At 42.9% G+C, this 17426-nt stretch overlaps 1 protein-coding gene across 2 annotated transcripts in view; it reads right to left on the reverse strand.

The window, feature by feature from the left end:
* Positions 1-5847: 5847 nt before the first annotated feature.
* c5 (complement component 5) overlaps positions 5848-17426 on the reverse strand; it is a 37584-nt gene continuing 26005 nt past the window's right edge. Inside the window, exons 29-42 of one of the 2 annotated variants that reach the window (XM_047382283.1) lie at positions 14241-14365; positions 13383-13463; positions 13071-13223; positions 12923-12985; positions 12757-12850; positions 12633-12672; positions 12451-12553; positions 9345-9419; positions 9078-9183; positions 8319-8402; positions 8120-8209; positions 7343-7432; positions 6204-6342; positions 5848-6131 (exon numbers count right to left, since the gene is read on the reverse strand). In XM_047382283.1, the coding sequence (XP_047238239.1) occupies positions 5999-6131; positions 6204-6342; positions 7343-7432; positions 8120-8209; positions 8319-8402; positions 9078-9183; positions 9345-9419; positions 12451-12553; positions 12633-12672; positions 12757-12850; positions 12923-12985; positions 13071-13223; positions 13383-13463; positions 14241-14365 (1376 nt within the window). In that variant the 3' untranslated portion in view covers positions 5848-5998. Of the gene's footprint in view, positions 6132-6203; positions 6343-7342; positions 7464-8119; positions 8210-8318; positions 8403-9077; positions 9184-9344; positions 9420-12450; positions 12554-12632; positions 12673-12756; positions 12851-12922; positions 12986-13070; positions 13224-13382; positions 13464-14240; positions 14366-17426 lie in introns of those variants that run through there. The other variant, XM_047382284.1, reaches the window with a different exon arrangement.

The raw sequence follows: 17426 nt of genomic DNA on the forward strand, positions 1-17426 counted from the left end.
GTAGATGCTGATGGCTGTGGGCAGGAAGGATCTCCTGTAGTGCTCCGTCTTACAGCAGGCCTTCAGGACTCTAGGGCTGACATGATCTGGACCTGCAACCTTATTCCTATTCAGTCTCTCCGGTTGTCTCTTCACCTGACTTCTTGAGACACACAGGTGGAAGGGGGAAGCAAAGGAAGCATCAGCATCTTCTGATATGGTTGAAGGCAAACATGTAGAAGCAGAAGGGTCTAGGGCTGAGGTGGAAGATAAAAAATTGTTGTGAAGAGTCTTGAGACGAAATGTGTTGTGAACTGGCGCTATATAAATGAACTGAATTGAATTGAACTAATAACTAGCTCTGAAAATATAAAGGTCACTAATCAATTCTAAAACTCTTACCTTGGATTAACCCTTGTTGACCCTGTAGCTCCACATTCCTAGATCAGGGAGTTGTTTTTATCATTCTGTGTTCATGATTGATTCTCCCTCTTTCCCTCACTCAGCTGCAGCTAATCCCTGTGCTCCGTCTTGCCTTTAGTTGTTTTGTTCATTCATAAAAGCTTTGTTTATTTGCATTTGGGTCCTCACCTTTAATAAAAGAAATCACATGTTAGTGTTGTCACATGAATGTTGACAACACTAGGATAGGATCAGCCCAGGTCAAGGATCAGATCAGCCCCATACAAGGATAGGATCAGCCCAGGTCAAGGATCGGATCAGCCCCGTCCAAGGATGGGATCAGCCCAGGTCAAGGATCAGATCAGCCCCGTCCAAGGATCGGATCAGCCCCGTCCAAAGATAGGATCAGCCCAGGTCAAGGATCAGATCAGCCCATACAAGGATAGGATCAGCCCAGGTCAAGGATCGGATCAGCCCCGTTCAAGGATCGGATCAGCCCCGTCCAAGGATAGGATCAGCCCAGGTCAAGGATCAGATCAGCCCATACAAGGATAGGATCAGCCCAGGTCAAGGATCGGATCAACCCAGGTCAAGGATCAGATAAGCCCAGGTCAAGGATCGGATCAACCCAGGTCAAGGATCGGATCAACCCAGGTCAAGGATAGGATCAGCCCAGGTCAAGGATCGGATCAACCCAGGTCAAGTATCAGATAAGCCCAGGTCAAGGATCGGATCAACCCAGGTCAAGGATAGGATCAGCCCAGGTCAAGGATCTGATCAGCCCCGTCCAAGGATGGGATCAGCCCAGGTCAAGGATCTGATCAGCCCCGTCCAAGGATGGGATCAGCCCAGGTCAAGGATCGGATCAACCCAGGTCAAGGATCAGATCAGCCCCGTCCAAAGATAGGATCAGCCCCGTCCAAAGATAGGATCAGCCCCGTCCAAGGATAGGATCAGCCCAGGTCAAGGATCGGATCAACCCAGGTCAAGGATAGGATCAGCCCAGGTCAAGGATCTGATCAGCCCCGTCCAAGGATGGGATCAGCCCAGGTCAAGGATCGGATCAACCCAGGTCAAGGATCAGATCAGCCCCGTCCAAAGATAGGATCAGCCCCGTCTAAAGATAGGATCAGCCCCGTCCAAGGATAGGATCAGCCCAGGTCAAGGATCGGATCCTTTGGTTCTATGTAATGTGATCTTGGTTACTAGAACATTTTTGTACAAACTTTTTGCTGGATTGTCACGAGAGATTCATCACTTTTCTGACTACTATGATCATACTAATAATGTTTGGTGGCAACTGATACATCAAACTGTGAGGAAGATAAGAAATGATAGTTGCTATGTTTGTTGTTTGATTTCACGTGTTATTAATAATCAACCATTTTTAGTACCTGTTCCTATTGATACTACTTATACCCTAGCTACTTTCTTTCCAGATAACCAGCTGGTGGAGGTCATTTTTCCTTGGGTGAGGAATTATACTGTAAGGGAAAGCAGAAATGTTAGTAGATTTTCTGGTGAGACTAATTTAACATGTGCTTCTACTAGAACTCTTTATAGAATTTGGGGTATTAGAAATCCGATTAAAGATCCAGATATTTGTATTGCTCAGGAGGAAAGCACACCTTATTTCATTGAGATGACAGATGGTATGGATAGCGATGGATTTTATGTTGCTTAGGGTGCTTTAATGTTGTGCTAACTCTAAATTGTTTGAGGAGTTACTACTGATGTTCAGCATTTTAGTGGTATACATGGAGTTTTGGTGGTTTGTTCTTTTGCGGTGTTGCTATCCTTGTTATTTCAGTTTTGTTTTCCTAGTGGTTTGCGTACCTTCGATCTTAGTGGGAGCCATGGCTCTGATGATTGTCTTGTAATCACAAGGGGGGAGTGTGATGAAAATTATTTTATTAAGTGCTCCAAAGTGTGTGACCTTTAGGTTACCTCACTCCTCAGAACATCTGTGTTAGAGGAGGAAGCTGTAAAAGCCATTATCAGAAGTTTAATGGTTAAGGCCCATCTTTTAGGGTGATGTCAGGAAGGGCAGTTAGGTCTGTTCCTAGATAACTTTGTCACCTTTGAACTCAAGAAGGGTCTGGGTCATAAAACACAGACTCTTTGAAGTTGAGATAACACTATCATGTTCTGGGGGATGGCCAAACTGCACGTTACCGCTGTAACCATGGTGATGCGGTCCTGTTGTCCTTCCTTTAGACCAGGAAAACTGCTCCACTCGCCGTCGTAGAGACAGGGTCTCTGCTGGGAACTCTCTGGTACACAGTTTGCTTCTGCAGACCTCAGAGAGGAAGTCAACCAACGCTTGTACCTTAATTACCGTTCATGAATGAATACCGGATACACAGACAGCAATTCATTCGTACTTAACTTACTGCATATGATCACGTGATCGTATGACACTCTTGGATCCAGTTTGAAGAGTTATGTCTGTTTGCCAGCAAAGAGACATTAGCGCGCTGTGTCTCTCAGTCCAGTTCCTCTGGGGACCTGCGTGGAAGAGGTCAGTTTGTTACTAAAGTGGTGATTTTATTTGGACCGTGATGTCACGGGAAGTCCGCTGTTACCCTTTTTCCTGGCTATGCTGGAAGTAGATTAATGCAATTTATTTTGAAAGTTCCAGAAAAGTTCATACTGACCATTTATGTTGTACCCATGGCTGGGGTCCCAACAGTATAGACAATGGTTGGATGAATATCTCTTTTGATTTTAATGCAGATTAATTCATCAATACAGTTTCTTCAAACATTCTGAGGTCTTTAGACGTTCTGAATTATTAAAGTGCATAAAATAATTACCAACTAGTTTAAAAAAGAAGACAGGTGCTGAAACAAAACATTGTGATGGTTTTTCATGCTTTTCTTTGCTGTTATCTAGACTACAGAGTCTTGTCCTCAGAATCTGAACTGATCCAAAATGCAACTGAAAACATTTTTTTCAAACTTGCTTTTAGTTAAAACATTTCAGGTTTTTGCTGTCTTTGTTTAGCACTTTGTGTTTTTGATCTGTGAAAGGTGCTTCATAAATTATTTACCTATATTTCTTTCAAAAACTGATCCATCACTCCTGTTTAATTACCACACGTGTCAGTATATGGAAATTATTTTACCCTATCTAAAAACCATGTAAATCCCAGCTGCAAACATGCAGATGTTGATTATTTAGTGAAATGTGTGTCACACATTTGAATCTCTACATTACTTAATACCTAATTTTGGGAGTCAAACATCCTTAAATGTAACTTAGTTAAAGGTATTTAAAAAATCTCAAATTGTTTTTGAGAAAATGATAATTTGATTCAAATCAAACACTATAATTCAATTTAATCCAAAAATACTTCATTAATCCCAAAGATAAATTAAATGTTGTTGCTGCTCATATTCGGCAGGATTCTTCAGAGAGCCGTTGTAGATGCTGATGGCTGTGGGCAGGAAGAATTTCCTGTAACGGTCTGTGTTACTCCTCCACCACCTCCTCTGCTTCTCTCATTATGAGAGAAGAAGAGGATCTTTTCCTGTACCTCCTAAAATTGACAATCCGCTCCTTTGCTTTGTTCACAATTGTGATATTTGTTTCCACACCATGCCAAAAAGGGGTCCACCAGCTTCTTAGTTTCTTAAAAGTCTGAGGTGTACAGAGTGAAAAAGAAGAGTGAGAGTACAGTCCCCTGCGGTGCTCCTGTGCTGCTGACTACCTGGTTAGACATGAGAGCCTTCCACCCACACACTGTGGTCTGTTTGTCAGGTAGTCTTTAATCCAGGAGATTGTTGAGGCCTTGACCTGAGTCTTCTGGAGTCTCTGACAAAACAAGTCAGGTTGAATCGTGTTCAATGCAGTGAAGAAATCAAAGAACATGATCCTCACAGTACTGCTGGCTTTGTCCAGATGACAGTGGGTTTGATGAAGCCTTTGAATGATGGCATGTTCAATTTCGATTCCAGGACGATAAGCAAACAAAAGGGGTTCTTGATAGTTTATAGTTTATAAAGTAAATGAGTTTATACTGAGGTGGGCCAACATGAGTCTCTCTAGGACCTACATGGTGTGGGATGTGAAGGCAACAGTTTTATAGTCACTGAAGACTGATGGTTGAGTTCTACCACCACATTTTATTGTCATTGTAGAACATATGTCTTTTCACATATAAACTGGCCTAAGTGTCCAAGACTTGACTAAATGAAGCAGTTTGGGGATTTGAGTGTCAACTGACAATCCCGTCCACTTTAGATCAGCAGAGTTCTTTAAAAACATCAGTGGTCATTCGGAGCTGAACCAGATACTTCTTGATCTGCAGTCTAATGCTTTACCACTAAGTTTGACCCTCATTTTGTCTAACATCCGTGTGTTTTTAAATAGAAACTGGCCTAAGTATCCAGGACTTGACTACATGGAGCCGTTTTGAATGTTAACTGACAATCCCTTCTACTTCACATCAACAAAGTGCTTTCAAAATGTCAGGTGGCATCTGGAGTTGAACCAGAGCCCTCTTGATCTGCGTTCAAATGCGCTACCATTGAGCTATACCATAACCCAGAATAAAAATGTTTTAAGTACAGAATCTGAATGGAGCTCATCAGGATTTTCAGTGTCATATGACAACCGCCTCCACTTCAGATCAACAAAGTTCTTTAAAAACATCAGGAGGAATCTGGAGTTGAACCACAGACCACTTGATCAGTAGTTTCAGTGTCCCTGTCTTTTCAAACAGAATCTGGCCTAAGCATGCAAATAGTTGACCAAAAGGAGCTGTTTGCACTTTGACATGGAGGATAATCTATTATAATCCAACTTCTGTAGTATAAAAGACACCTCTGGACTCCAGACGTCCTGACAGATTAACCGGATGCCACCTCCATGAATTCATGTTTTTAGCTGGAGAATAGTAAGAATCAGCAGTTATTCATTTACTTCTTTCCAAAACTTAAAGACCATCCAACAGTGCATGAGAATAAAGCACTGACTGTGACACAGACTAACCAGATCCAAGCAATTAATGTGATACATTGTATGGCATGACCTGACATGTCAACAGTTTGACCTTCATGGGTTCACCCAACTTCCTCATCCATCAAACTCATCACCAGTTGCCCTTTTAGAGGCAACTAAGTCATTTGATCTGCTAAGGTAACCAGAGCTGAATGAAGTTCAAGAAACTCCACCATCCTTCCTACACCTTCAGGTGGCGCCGTAGCTGCTCACGGAGCAGGTACCCAGGAAACTAATCTCTATGTAAGGCTCAGGGGTGCTGATTGGCCCACAGTCATTCAGTTGTAAAGTGACATTATGAAATAAAAAGGCCATGGGAAAAAAAAAATCATCCTTATAAAATAAAAGCTGACTTTTAGAAAAATGACATTTTGGAAAAACAAAAAACAAAAAATGCTGGAATTACATAAAAATAGCCTCAACAATAATTTCAATTATTAGGTAAAAAAATGTATATGAAAATAATTTTATATTATAAGGCCGTTTTTAATGGAAAATGAAATATATTTCATAATAATGAGCTGAGAATTTAATATGCATTCAATTATTTCACAATTTCTTTGTCAAAATAAACTCAGTGATAAACAAGTCAGCTATGCAGAGTTGTGGTGCATCATGGACAGCCAAACAGCTGCAGGTCCAGAGCATAGCTTGAGAGATGGGAACTGTAGCCCTGACACTCTGGAGAACTACATGCTGCGGGCCAGAGCTCCACCAGCGCCTCAGAATCCAGAGGCAAACGGTACCTGTGGGATGCAGACACGTCAGACGAGTTTCTCAAAAGAACATAAAGGAGAGACAGAGGTGGAGAGACTGACTTGAAGTTGCCGCTATGTGTGACCTCTGACCCGCTGGATCCCATCACCAAGTACTGCTTGTTGTTCTGCAGGTCCACCCCATTGCAGGTGGCCTTCTTTACTAGGTCCAAGTCAGTCCCTGGACCCAACGTATCGAACTCTGGACCACAGAACAACACCAAGAACACAGCAAGTAAATTATTCTTTACCAAGCTAGAGCTCTTAGACACCTCCTGGACCACTTGCATGGGCTGGAGGCTGAAGCAGGCTCCGGGTCAGAGCTTGTAAAGTTGGTTGGGGACATAAAATGTTGTTAATTGGTTAAATAGGATAAAAACACCCTCAGTTCTTCTTTAAATTGGACAGTTTTTAATGTTTTCCGGTGAGATGAACAGTAATTCTTAGGCCCTATAGCTATATCTGCAACTAGCTGTAGCTTAGGTGAAGCTTTACATATTTGTAGGTCGTAGTAACATCAAAGCTAGGTACGGTATGAAATGTTTAAACAGTTTGAACTCAGATCTAAATAACTCTGCAGACAAACTTATGGGGCTTTAAAGCAGCCGCGAGCTCTGATGGTTAATCCATCCCTGCTAGCAAGGCACATCGTCGGTGGTTAGATACCCTGAGATCATCATGAAAAAGCTTTTCCCTACACCTCAAAATAGAAGACCTCCTATTCATAAACTGAGCAAAAATAGTTAGAAAGTCTGATGTTTCTGCTTTTATTGGTTCCTGTGGATAAAGTTCCATGTAGTGGATAAAGTGATGAAATGTCTGATAAGAAACTTGTCAACTTGCTAAACATGTTTTTAGCACCTACTCAGGTTTAAAGATGGATCCAGGAAAACTCAATAGTTAATTTATTACAAAATATACAATTGAATTCAGTTCATTTATATAGTGCCAATTCACAACAAGGCATCTCACAGCACTTTACCAGAAAACAGTAGGATAAAGATACTTTTGAAAAGCTATTCCTTCTAGATGCAATATTCATATATGTGTTAGTGCTGATTTAGCAGTGATCTCCTGGTGTCTGCCAGCCAGCGCAGTGAACATGCACCAAAACCCGGAAAGTAATAAATAAATAAAATATGTTCTATCTTTGGAACAGTACCTTGTTTCCATAACAGTGAGGGACAAACTAAGTGTCTCACCTTTACTCTTCTTCAGAACTTCAGCTATGGTGGCTGTGTAGGTCATAAAGTCCCCCTCTACTGCTGAGGACTTCACCGTCACCTTGTAGGCTGCAGCAGGAAACACCAGACACAAGTGTTGCTGTACAGATGCCACAAAGTAACAAGCATCAACATCTGCTCATTTGATTTAAATAATCCTAACATGAGATGGGCTCTCAGTCTCTGATTCTGAGCCAGCCTCTCAATCACAAACACAGATATGGAGCTGCTCTTTCTCTCTCACAACAAGAAAAAACTAGTTTTCAGCTTCTTGAAGAAATACCAAGAGAAAAATTAAAGCTTCAAGCAGCATTGAGTGGCCTGTCAAGCTCAGCTGTGTGGAACGTTTCAATGCGGTTTCCTGTGCTGTTTCAACCTCACCAGTACAAAGTTGGATCTGGTGACACAGTGATCCAACACACAGGGACTGAACCCAGAATGTGACTGCTAAAGCCACAGAACCAGAACTTCATTTATGGCTTGGAGTGAATGATATAAGTTCAAATGCATGTTTATTGAATGTGTGAGATAAAAAACCCTGAACATTTCTAATTGCAATGCAACATAACAGCAAAATAGCAGCTGGAGCGATTTATTTAAAGGCTTTTTACCAGTGTTCAGCCACACCGGATCCAGAACAAAATAATGTAACATAAGGAAGTGAATACAACTCATTTCACCTTGCTGATAATGTTGCAGTCAAGACGTAACCAATAAGCAGTAAGAAGGCTTCCAGAGTTCAAACATTCTTCTCACCATATTTGATGTGAGGCTGGCAGGTTTCCTCTGTGCGTTTGTCTGCTTTCAGGGTGGAGTCTACAGTTCCTCTGTAGGACGCACATGCAGCTGCACAGCAACACATGAATAAGTAGAGGAACAGTTCATACACAACAAGGAGCTAAATGAAGTCACCTGCTGCTGGGACCAGCCAATCACAGCTGAAACATGGTGTTACCTGTCATGCACTGACACTGTTCACCCAGGCAGAGGTGCTGCAACTGCTGGTGCTGACCAGAGAACTGTTTGGTGCACAGGCTTCCTGGAGAACAGTCACACTTTTCATGTTAACTGACTATACCCACATTAAATCATCGTCACTACCGCAAAAGTCTGTCGAACTTGGAAATCTGATCATATGCAAGAAAAACATTCCATAAAATTTGCATATGGGCCCCATTTGAGTCGGAAATGGGCCAAGAAATGGGCCCCAGGGGTGATTGCCCTCAGGTTACATGATGGCTCCAAATTAACTGGGTTTGATGCAGGAGAACTTTAGGAGAAAACTGGAACCCAGTTTAAGCCTACATATAGGGCTTTATGATGGGTTGAAGTGAGTCAAATTAAATTCAGTTGCCATCCAGACTGAGCAGAATTCAACTGGGGCCCACACACAACTATCCAACAGCGAATAAATGGAATACTCTATAAAAACTATTGGTAACAAGCCTCTGAAAATATAGAATCACATTTACATTGAGCATCTGGGGAGTTTGAGCTCCAAGCAGTGGATGCTGACAGGTTCTGGTTCTGGTTATTAGAGTTGGGTGACAGATCAGAATAACCCAGTTTAATAAGTCCAAAGGATTTAAAGCCTCAGCTAAAAACAAAGCAAATCTTTGACAATAATGTCTACAATGAGGCTCTTAAAACAAACGATTCAGATAAAATCATAAGACTAGGTATCCCAGCATTCACTGCAGTCTCTGAGTCTCACCTTTGTCCTGAGGTTCTGTGACAGTTAACAGAGACTCTGCAGCGCCAAGCACTCTGAACCTGGTTCTGACCCGGAATCCAACACACAGAAAGATGTCTGAGGGAACCTAAATTTCCAGCAGATGGAAACATAAATCAACCTTCTGGCGCATGTTGTTTAAAGAGCCGAGCAGAACTGAATGACTAATAAACTGAAGCAGTGGAATGGGCCAACCCGACTCAGCTACATGTTGGATATGGAACAAACTGGACCCAGATTAATACTCACAGACGTCATCTGGATGATGACGGTGTCTCCTTGGAGCTCATAGTGGGAGATGACGGACTCGTCTTCATCACTGAACTTCACAGGAGCATAAAGAAAAGGTCAACATGAATGGTAAATGGCCTGTACTTGTATAGTGCTTTATCAAGTCCCCAGAGACCTTCACACTACATTCAGTCATCCACCCATTCATCCACCCATCCACACACTGACAGTGGTGAACTACATTTTAGCCACAGCTGCCCTGGGGCAGACTGGCAGAAATGAGGAGCTATGCGCCTCTGCTGGGTCTTGCTCTTCCACCAGAACAGGGATGGTTTACCCATGCTCTGCATGAGACACGGGTCCAACCCTTCAGGATCATCGAGGGGATTCAGACATTCAATTTCACACACAAGTTTATTCAGTCTTTTGCTGAGTAATTTTTTGTTTTGTACCTTTTGTTGCTTTTTTGTCCAAACCACATTTAATGCTGTTATGATGCTGTTGGAGGCATGAATATTTCTGTTGAGCTGAACTTGAAACCAGATATAGTTAATTTTGTTATTTTATAACTTAACTTTCAAATACCACAGTTACCTCAAAAACAATTAAAAGATAAAACTGTAAATGAAAATAAACCAACAGTAGCAACTTGAACTTAAACGAAAACAATAATCTATGTTGAGAAAATAATATCCTTAAGACCTAATCATAGGTTTAACATTTAAAAGGCATTTAGAACGGAGTCACCTAAAGTACAAGAGTATATTACTCTGTTTAGTGGGAAACTTTATGTGTATGTCATCTGTTGTCATCCATGATGAGAATCTCCAGTTCCACCACATCCCAAAGATGCTCTATTGGATTGATATCTGGTGACTGTGGAGGTCATTTGAGTCCAGTGAACTCATTGTCATGTTCAAGAAACCAGTCTGAGATGATTCGTGCTTTATGACATGGTGGGTTATCCTGCTGGAAGTGACCATCAGAAGATGGGTACACTGTGGTCATAAAGGGATGAACCTGGTCAGCAACAATACTCAGGTAGGCTGTGGCGTTGACACGATGCTCAGTTGGTACTAAGGGGCCCAAAGTGTGCCAAGAAAATATCCCCCATACCATTACACCACCACCACCAGCCTGAACCGTTGATACAAGGCAGGATGGATCCATGCTTTCAAATTCTGACCCGACCATCCGAATGTCGCCGCAGAAATCGAGACTCATCAGACCAGGCAACGTTTTTCCAGTCTTCTATGGTCCAGTTTTGGTGAGTCTGTGCGAATTGTAGCCTCAGTGTGGTCTTCTGCTGCTGTAGCCCATCCGCCTCAAGGTTCGACGTGTTGTGTGTTCAGAGATGCTCTTCTGCATGCCTTGGTTGTAGCGAGTGGTTATTTGAGTTATTGTTGCCTTTCTATCAGCTGGAACCAGTCTGGCCATTCTCCTCTGACCTCTGACATCAACAAGGCATTTTCACCCACAGAACTGCTGCTCACTGGATATTTTCTCTTTTTCAGACCATTCTCTGTAAACCCTAGAGATGGTTGTGCGTTAAAATCCCAGTAGATCAGCAGTTTCTGAAATACTCAGACCAGCCTGTCTGGCACCAACAACCATGCTACGTTCAAAGTCACTTAAATCACCTTTCTTCCCCGTTCTGATGCTCGGTTTGAACTGCAGCAGATCGTCTTGACCATGTCTACATGCCTAAATGCATTGAGTTGCTGCCATGTGATTGGCTGATTAGAAATTAGCATCGAAGAGCAGTCAGACAGGTGTACTTAATAAAGTGGCTGGTGAGTGTAGGTCCTGATGTTAAGTTCTGGCTCACCAGCGCCAGCAAAAATAACATGGTGGTTCTGAATATTTATAATGACATGATCTGTGATTAAAGTTCAATATGGAGTGAAACTGAATGTCTGAGAGGAATCATGATGCAGTGTGGCTTCAAGTTCCCACCTCTCCATCTGCTTCACCAGTTTCTCCTGTCTCCAAAACAAGCGTACCCATTGGTCAAAGGTCATGTGGGGGACCACACATTCTCCCATCAGGTTTGTTTTTAGAGATCACAACCTTTGCATGGAATTGACGTTCAGGCCCCGTTTTGTGTGTACGCCACATTTATAGATGAGACCCCAGAACATCATAAAAGACACTTCTCACCTGGGTCTGAATGATCTGGTACCATCAAGCAGATGCTACAGATCAATTAAAGTAAGGACCAATAGTTTCTATCCAACAGCTAAACTCAACACATCCGATGTCAAGTCAAGATATGAAGCAGGAGGGTAGGAACCATTCTGTGATGGCACTGATGGCATGGGGACTATAAAGATGATGCACAACATTGAGTATTGGGGAAGAAGTCTAAGATGCCTTAACTTAACGTGTGAATCTGTGCAAACTGAGACACATTTACAAGTACCAGAGAGACAGCTGGTAAGGAAGCTTTTCATTCTGGATATTGTTGCTTCTAGGATGCAACCCCAGAGCTCATTGCTTGGTAGGGTGTGGTCCAAACATGTCTGATCACGAAATCTTGCTATGCTTGCCAGGCTTAGAACAGCTGTTAGAGAAATGTTTACGGTAAACTGTTTGTTGCTTATCGTCTTATTGAAAACATGATGTTTTACCAGTTTGTTGAGAGTTTATTTACGGCATCGTGAAATAATGAGAGTATTTCTTCTCAGCAAATTTTACAACGTTTCTGTGAAAAACAAGACTATGGTTATGAAGGACTTGATAAATTTTGAAGATAATTTATTTGAAGTTTAATGCTGCTTTTTTGTTCATTCAAGTTCATGGTGTTTTAGCTATCAATTCATTAACTTATTTAAACAAAGAACATACATATTCCTTCCACTATTCCAGATTTGGCTCTGTGTTTTCTTTGATTTATAAAAGTTTTTCACCTGAAGCAATGACTGAAACATTTTGGGAAGTGCGCAGTCAGTATGAATGTGTGTACATGTTTTTATTGTATCTGTTTAGCAATAAATAAATAATAAATAGTTTTTACATAAATTATTTATTGCTCATGCACAGACCAGATAGCTGTTTTCTCAATTACATTGGAATATGACAATGACAATAAAGGATGTTCTGATTCTATTGCAGCTGGATTTACCTGTCTCAGGTCCTCCAGGTAAGGTTCCACACCTGTGGGCAGCTGGATCTTCATCACAGTCAGAGTGGACTCTGTATACATCTCGTTTGGAGGAGGTTTGTACCTGAAACACAAAGTTCACAGCATCCACAACAAATCTCCTGCAGGATCTGAGACGACTGGTGGAGATTCTAGTGTCTTACTTCACACAGGCGACCAGATGAGGAGCCTGCTTGGTTGAATCTGAGGAGGAAAGGAAGATCAGGAGGTGAAGGAGCAGAAATGATCAAAGTGAAGTGTTTCTTCAAATCCAGCAGAAAGACATACTGCTGGAGACGTCAGGTCCGACAATCTCGATGGTGAGATCAAAGTTACATCTGGTCTGCGTGGACGCGGTAGTCTGATAGTAAACCGTCTTTAGCTAGAAACATAGAAAGGACTGTTACTGGGAGGACATTTCACCAGTAAGTTAACCACTAAAAGCCCCACCCACCTTAACGCTGGACACACCCCTCCCATAACCTGTGGATACGATGATGTCATCACTCTTTGATATCTTTGTCAGAAACAGAAGAAGAAATAAAGTCAGGGACCTTGTTGAAGGTGCTGACCCATCTGTCCTGAAGTTGCTTCTGTTTTACCTGGATGGGCGTGGCCACAGGTCGGCTTAGGCTCAGCTGGACTCGCTCCAGGGCTCCTTTCCTGGTGTAGCGGATGTTGATGTCCTGGTTGAGCGTGGCGCGAGGGACTATCCTGCTGTACTCTGTAATGGCCTCCAGAGTCAACACTACGTCCTGGCATCAAACCACCAGAGAAGAAGACGATGAAATTGAATTCTGTGTATGAATCTGTGTGTGCTCGTCGGAAGAACCAAGACATTTAGTCTGTTTTTCAGTCTGACACGACCATTCAAAGGAAAGTTTGCAGTTTGGAAAGAATGAGATCAAGTTTACCTTGATGGAATAGAGACCTTCTCCATAGTGCTGATCCTGAGTCAGCCAGGTCATGATGGGGTTGGCATAATGGATCCGCCCCTTAAACAGAGATCAAGAAACCAGTCCAGTTTAAATTATTCAATCATTATTACTGAAGTAGCAGTGTCCTCTAGAGGCTGAGACAACAACTGCAGAAATGCTACCCTCTACAGGCAGAGACAGGGACTACAGAAATATTAAAGTGCATCTATCCACAGAACATGTGGAGAACCTCCAGCAGAAACATATGACCTCCACTACAGCAATCAGCTGTTTTTACTGTTTTTACTATAGATCCACAACAAGATTTCCATTTAAAGTCTGCTGGGGATTTCCTGTTTCTTAAATCATTGAAGCAAAGAAACTGTCAAACTGCTTTTGATAACTTGATCTACCGCCTTAATTTAATTTATTTATTTTCATTACCTGTCTACTTTTCACTGTTTGTGCATGGAATAGTTACACACAGCTGAAATGTTATTTCCCCATAATGATGTATATTTTTTCTGCTCCTATAAAAGAGAAAGTTTCTAATTTTGCTGTTTAGACTCTGGTTTTGAAGATCACCAATTAACTTCATCATCAGTGCCACCCATGTGTAAAACCAAAAGATAACTCCTACTGATAAGATAAACTATCGTATTTTAATGTTTGTGCATGTTCAGAGTATTCAGACGTATGTTATGGTCGGGTTACAGAAGGAGGTTTGTTACTTCTATTGGCGGTTCACCCCATGTTCTAAAGGTGGACCTCTCTTGAAATACTGCCCTCTACAGGAAGTATCCAAAAACTTTAAATTTAAAAGGTTTGAACAGAGTTATGAAGACAAAGACGCACCTTGAGCAGCATAGTCAGCAAGACATACGCTGTTGTCTCCACTGTCTGACCACTGGATTTATCAGGCTTCACCCAATCAGCTGTCACGCTGGACTCCTGCCAGTACCGGAGCACAACTGGGTTACCTGGACACACATATAACCACCAGTTTAAATCCTTCCGTTCTGAGGACACCATGTTCAAGATTCAAGATTCTTTATTGTCATTATGTCACCATAATGAAATTTAGCTGAGACCCGGCTCAAAAAATACACATGTAGGTTAATTTAAAAACACTTCTAGAAGTAGAGAACATACAGGGGTTGGACAATGAAAGTGAAACACCTGTCATTTTAGTGTGGGAGGTTTCATGGCTAAATTGGACCAGCCTGGTAGCCAGTCTTCATTGATTGCCCATTGCACCAGTAAGAGCAGAGTGTGAAGGTTCAATTAGCAGGGTAAGAGCACAGTTTTGCTCAAAATATTGAAATGCACACAACATTATGGGTGACATACCAGAGTTCAAAAGAGGACAAATTGTTGGTGCACGTCTTGCTGGCGCATCTGTGACCAAGACAGCAAGTCTTTGTGATGTATCAAGAGCCACGGTATCCAGGGTAATGTCAGCATACCACCAAGAAGGACGAACCACATCCAACAGAATTAACTGTGGACGCAAGAGGAAGCTGTCTGAAAGGGATGTTCGGGTGCTAACCCGGATTGTATCCAAAAAACATAAAACCACGGCTGCCCAAATCACGGCAGAATTAAATGTGCACCTCAACTCTCCTGTTTCCACCAGAACTGTCCGTCGGGAGCTCCACAGGGTCAATATACACGGCCGGGCTGCTATAGCCAAACCTTTGGTCACTCATGCCAATGCCAAACGTCGGTTTCAATGGTGCAAGGAGTGAAAATCTTGGGCTGTGGACAATGTGAAACATGTATTGTTCTCTGATGAGTCCACCTTTACTGTTTTCTCCACATCCAGGAGAGTTACGGTGTGGAGAAGCCCCAAAGAAGCGTACCACCCAGACTGTTGCATGCCCAGAGTGAAGCATGGGGGTGGATCAGTGATGGTTTGGGCTGCCATATCATGGCATTCCCTTGGCCCAATACTTGTGCTAGATGGGCGCGTCACTGCCAAGGACTACCGAATCATTCTTGAGGACCATGTTCATCCAATGGTTCAAACATTGTATCCTGAAGGTGGTGCCGTGTATCAGGAAGACAATGCACCAATACACACAGCAAGACTGGTGAAAGATTGGTTTGATGAACATGAAAGTGAAGTTGAACATCTCCCATGGCCTGCACAGTCACCAGATCTAAATATTATTGAGCCACTTTGGGGTGTTTTGGAGGAGCGAGTCAGGAAACGTTTTCCTCCACCAGTATCACGTAGTGACCTGGCCACTATCCTGCAAGAAGAATGGCTTAAAATCCCTCTGACCACTGTGCAGGACTTGTATATGTCATTCCCAAGACGAATTGACGCTGTATTGGCCGCAAAAGGAGGCCCTACACCATACTAATAAATTATTGTGGTCTAAAACCAGGTGTTTCAGTTTTATTGTCCAACGCCTGTGTGTACATGGAATTTAGCAATACTAAATACCATATACTACATTGTGGCAATGAAGTATTTGGTATTTACATAAAGTGCAGCTTGTGCTGAATCAGTCTGAGATGAACTGCTGGTTTGTTTGATTGTCAGCAGAGACGTTTAGTGTCTGCCTGCAGAGGGACAACGGCCTTCACTGCTTTGGGAACGAAACAGTTTCTGAGTCTATTTGTTCTTGCTGTGATGTTCCTGAATCATTTTACTAACAGAAGTGGGACAAACAGTGCATTTCCCAGGTGGATGTGGTCTCTAGTAATGTTTCTGGCTCTTTTCTGGACTCGTGCTGCATAAATCGAGTCCCGATCCAGTAGACGACATCCCACAATCCCCTGTGCTGTCCTCACCATCCGTGCTAAGTCCTTTCTCTCCTGTGTCGTGCAGCTCCTATACCTCACTGTCACGCTGAGGCACACGATGCTTTCAGTTGTGGTTCTGTAAAAGTTTCTGAGCAGCGGAGTAGAGGGTCCAGTCCGTTTTAGCTTCCTGAGAAATTAGAGCCATTGTTGGGCCTTCTCAGTCCAGGAGAGGTCAGATAAGATGTGAAAGCTCAGGAACTTAATGCTGTCCACACGCTCCACCACCTCCACCTGTATGCAGAGAGAAGCTTGTTCAGTCCTCCTGGACCTCCTGTAATCCACTATGACCTCTTTGGTCCTGCTGGTGTTCAGGGTGAGGATGTTCCTGGAGCATCACTGGGTTAGGTTGTGGACCTCCTGTCTCTAGTGGGTTTCATCATTATTAGATATGAGACCCACCACAGTGGTGACGTCTGCAAACTGCACAACCATGTTGGTTTTGTGAATAGCAGAGCAGTCGTGTGTGAATAGGGTGAAGAGGGCAGGGCTGAGAACACAACCCTGCGGCGTGCCTGTATTGAGGTTCAGTGAATAAGTAAACCAAGGTTGTGGAGCTTCATGGGCAGCATGTCAGGAAGGACGGTGTTAAAGGCTGAGCTGAAGTTCACAAAAGGCATTCTAACATAGGTGTTAGGGTGCTGCAGGTAAGTCAGAGCCATGTGAGCGTCCTCTGTGGAGAGATTCTCCCTGTAGGTGAACTGCAGGCTGTCCAGGCCAGCAGGGATAGTATCCTTCATGTTCTTCAGGAAGATCCTTTCAAAGCCCTTCATGATGACCGGGGTCAGAGCAACAGGATGGTAATCATTAAGGCTGGTGATGGTTGATTTTTTTGGGCATAGACATAATAGTGGAGGACTTCAGTCAGGCAGAGACCATGGAGAGCTGCAGGGAGAGGTTGAAGATGTCCAGAAAAACTCCTGCAAGTTGGTCAGCACATGATTTTAGCGTCCAACGTGACACCATGTCTGGATCTGCAGCCTTGTTGATGTGATCTTCCTCATAATGGAGGTCACTTGGAGCATTTGCTGGACGGGAGTTTGGTGCTGCACCTCCGGCTGAGGTGGGTGCAAAGAAGCTGTTTAATGTATCAAGGAGAGCATGGCTGAGCTGCTGGTCACTCTGCTTATAAGCTGTGGTGGATCTGATGCCTCTCCACAGACTGCGTGGGTTGTCGTTGTTGAATTGCTCCTCGGTGCCCTGCTTGTACCCTTGCCTAACCTGCTGGAT

This window comes from Girardinichthys multiradiatus, chromosome 12 (genome assembly GCF_021462225.1).
Source record: "Girardinichthys multiradiatus isolate DD_20200921_A chromosome 12, DD_fGirMul_XY1, whole genome shotgun sequence".
NCBI classification, from domain to species: domain Eukaryota; kingdom Metazoa; phylum Chordata; class Actinopteri; order Cyprinodontiformes; family Goodeidae; genus Girardinichthys; species Girardinichthys multiradiatus.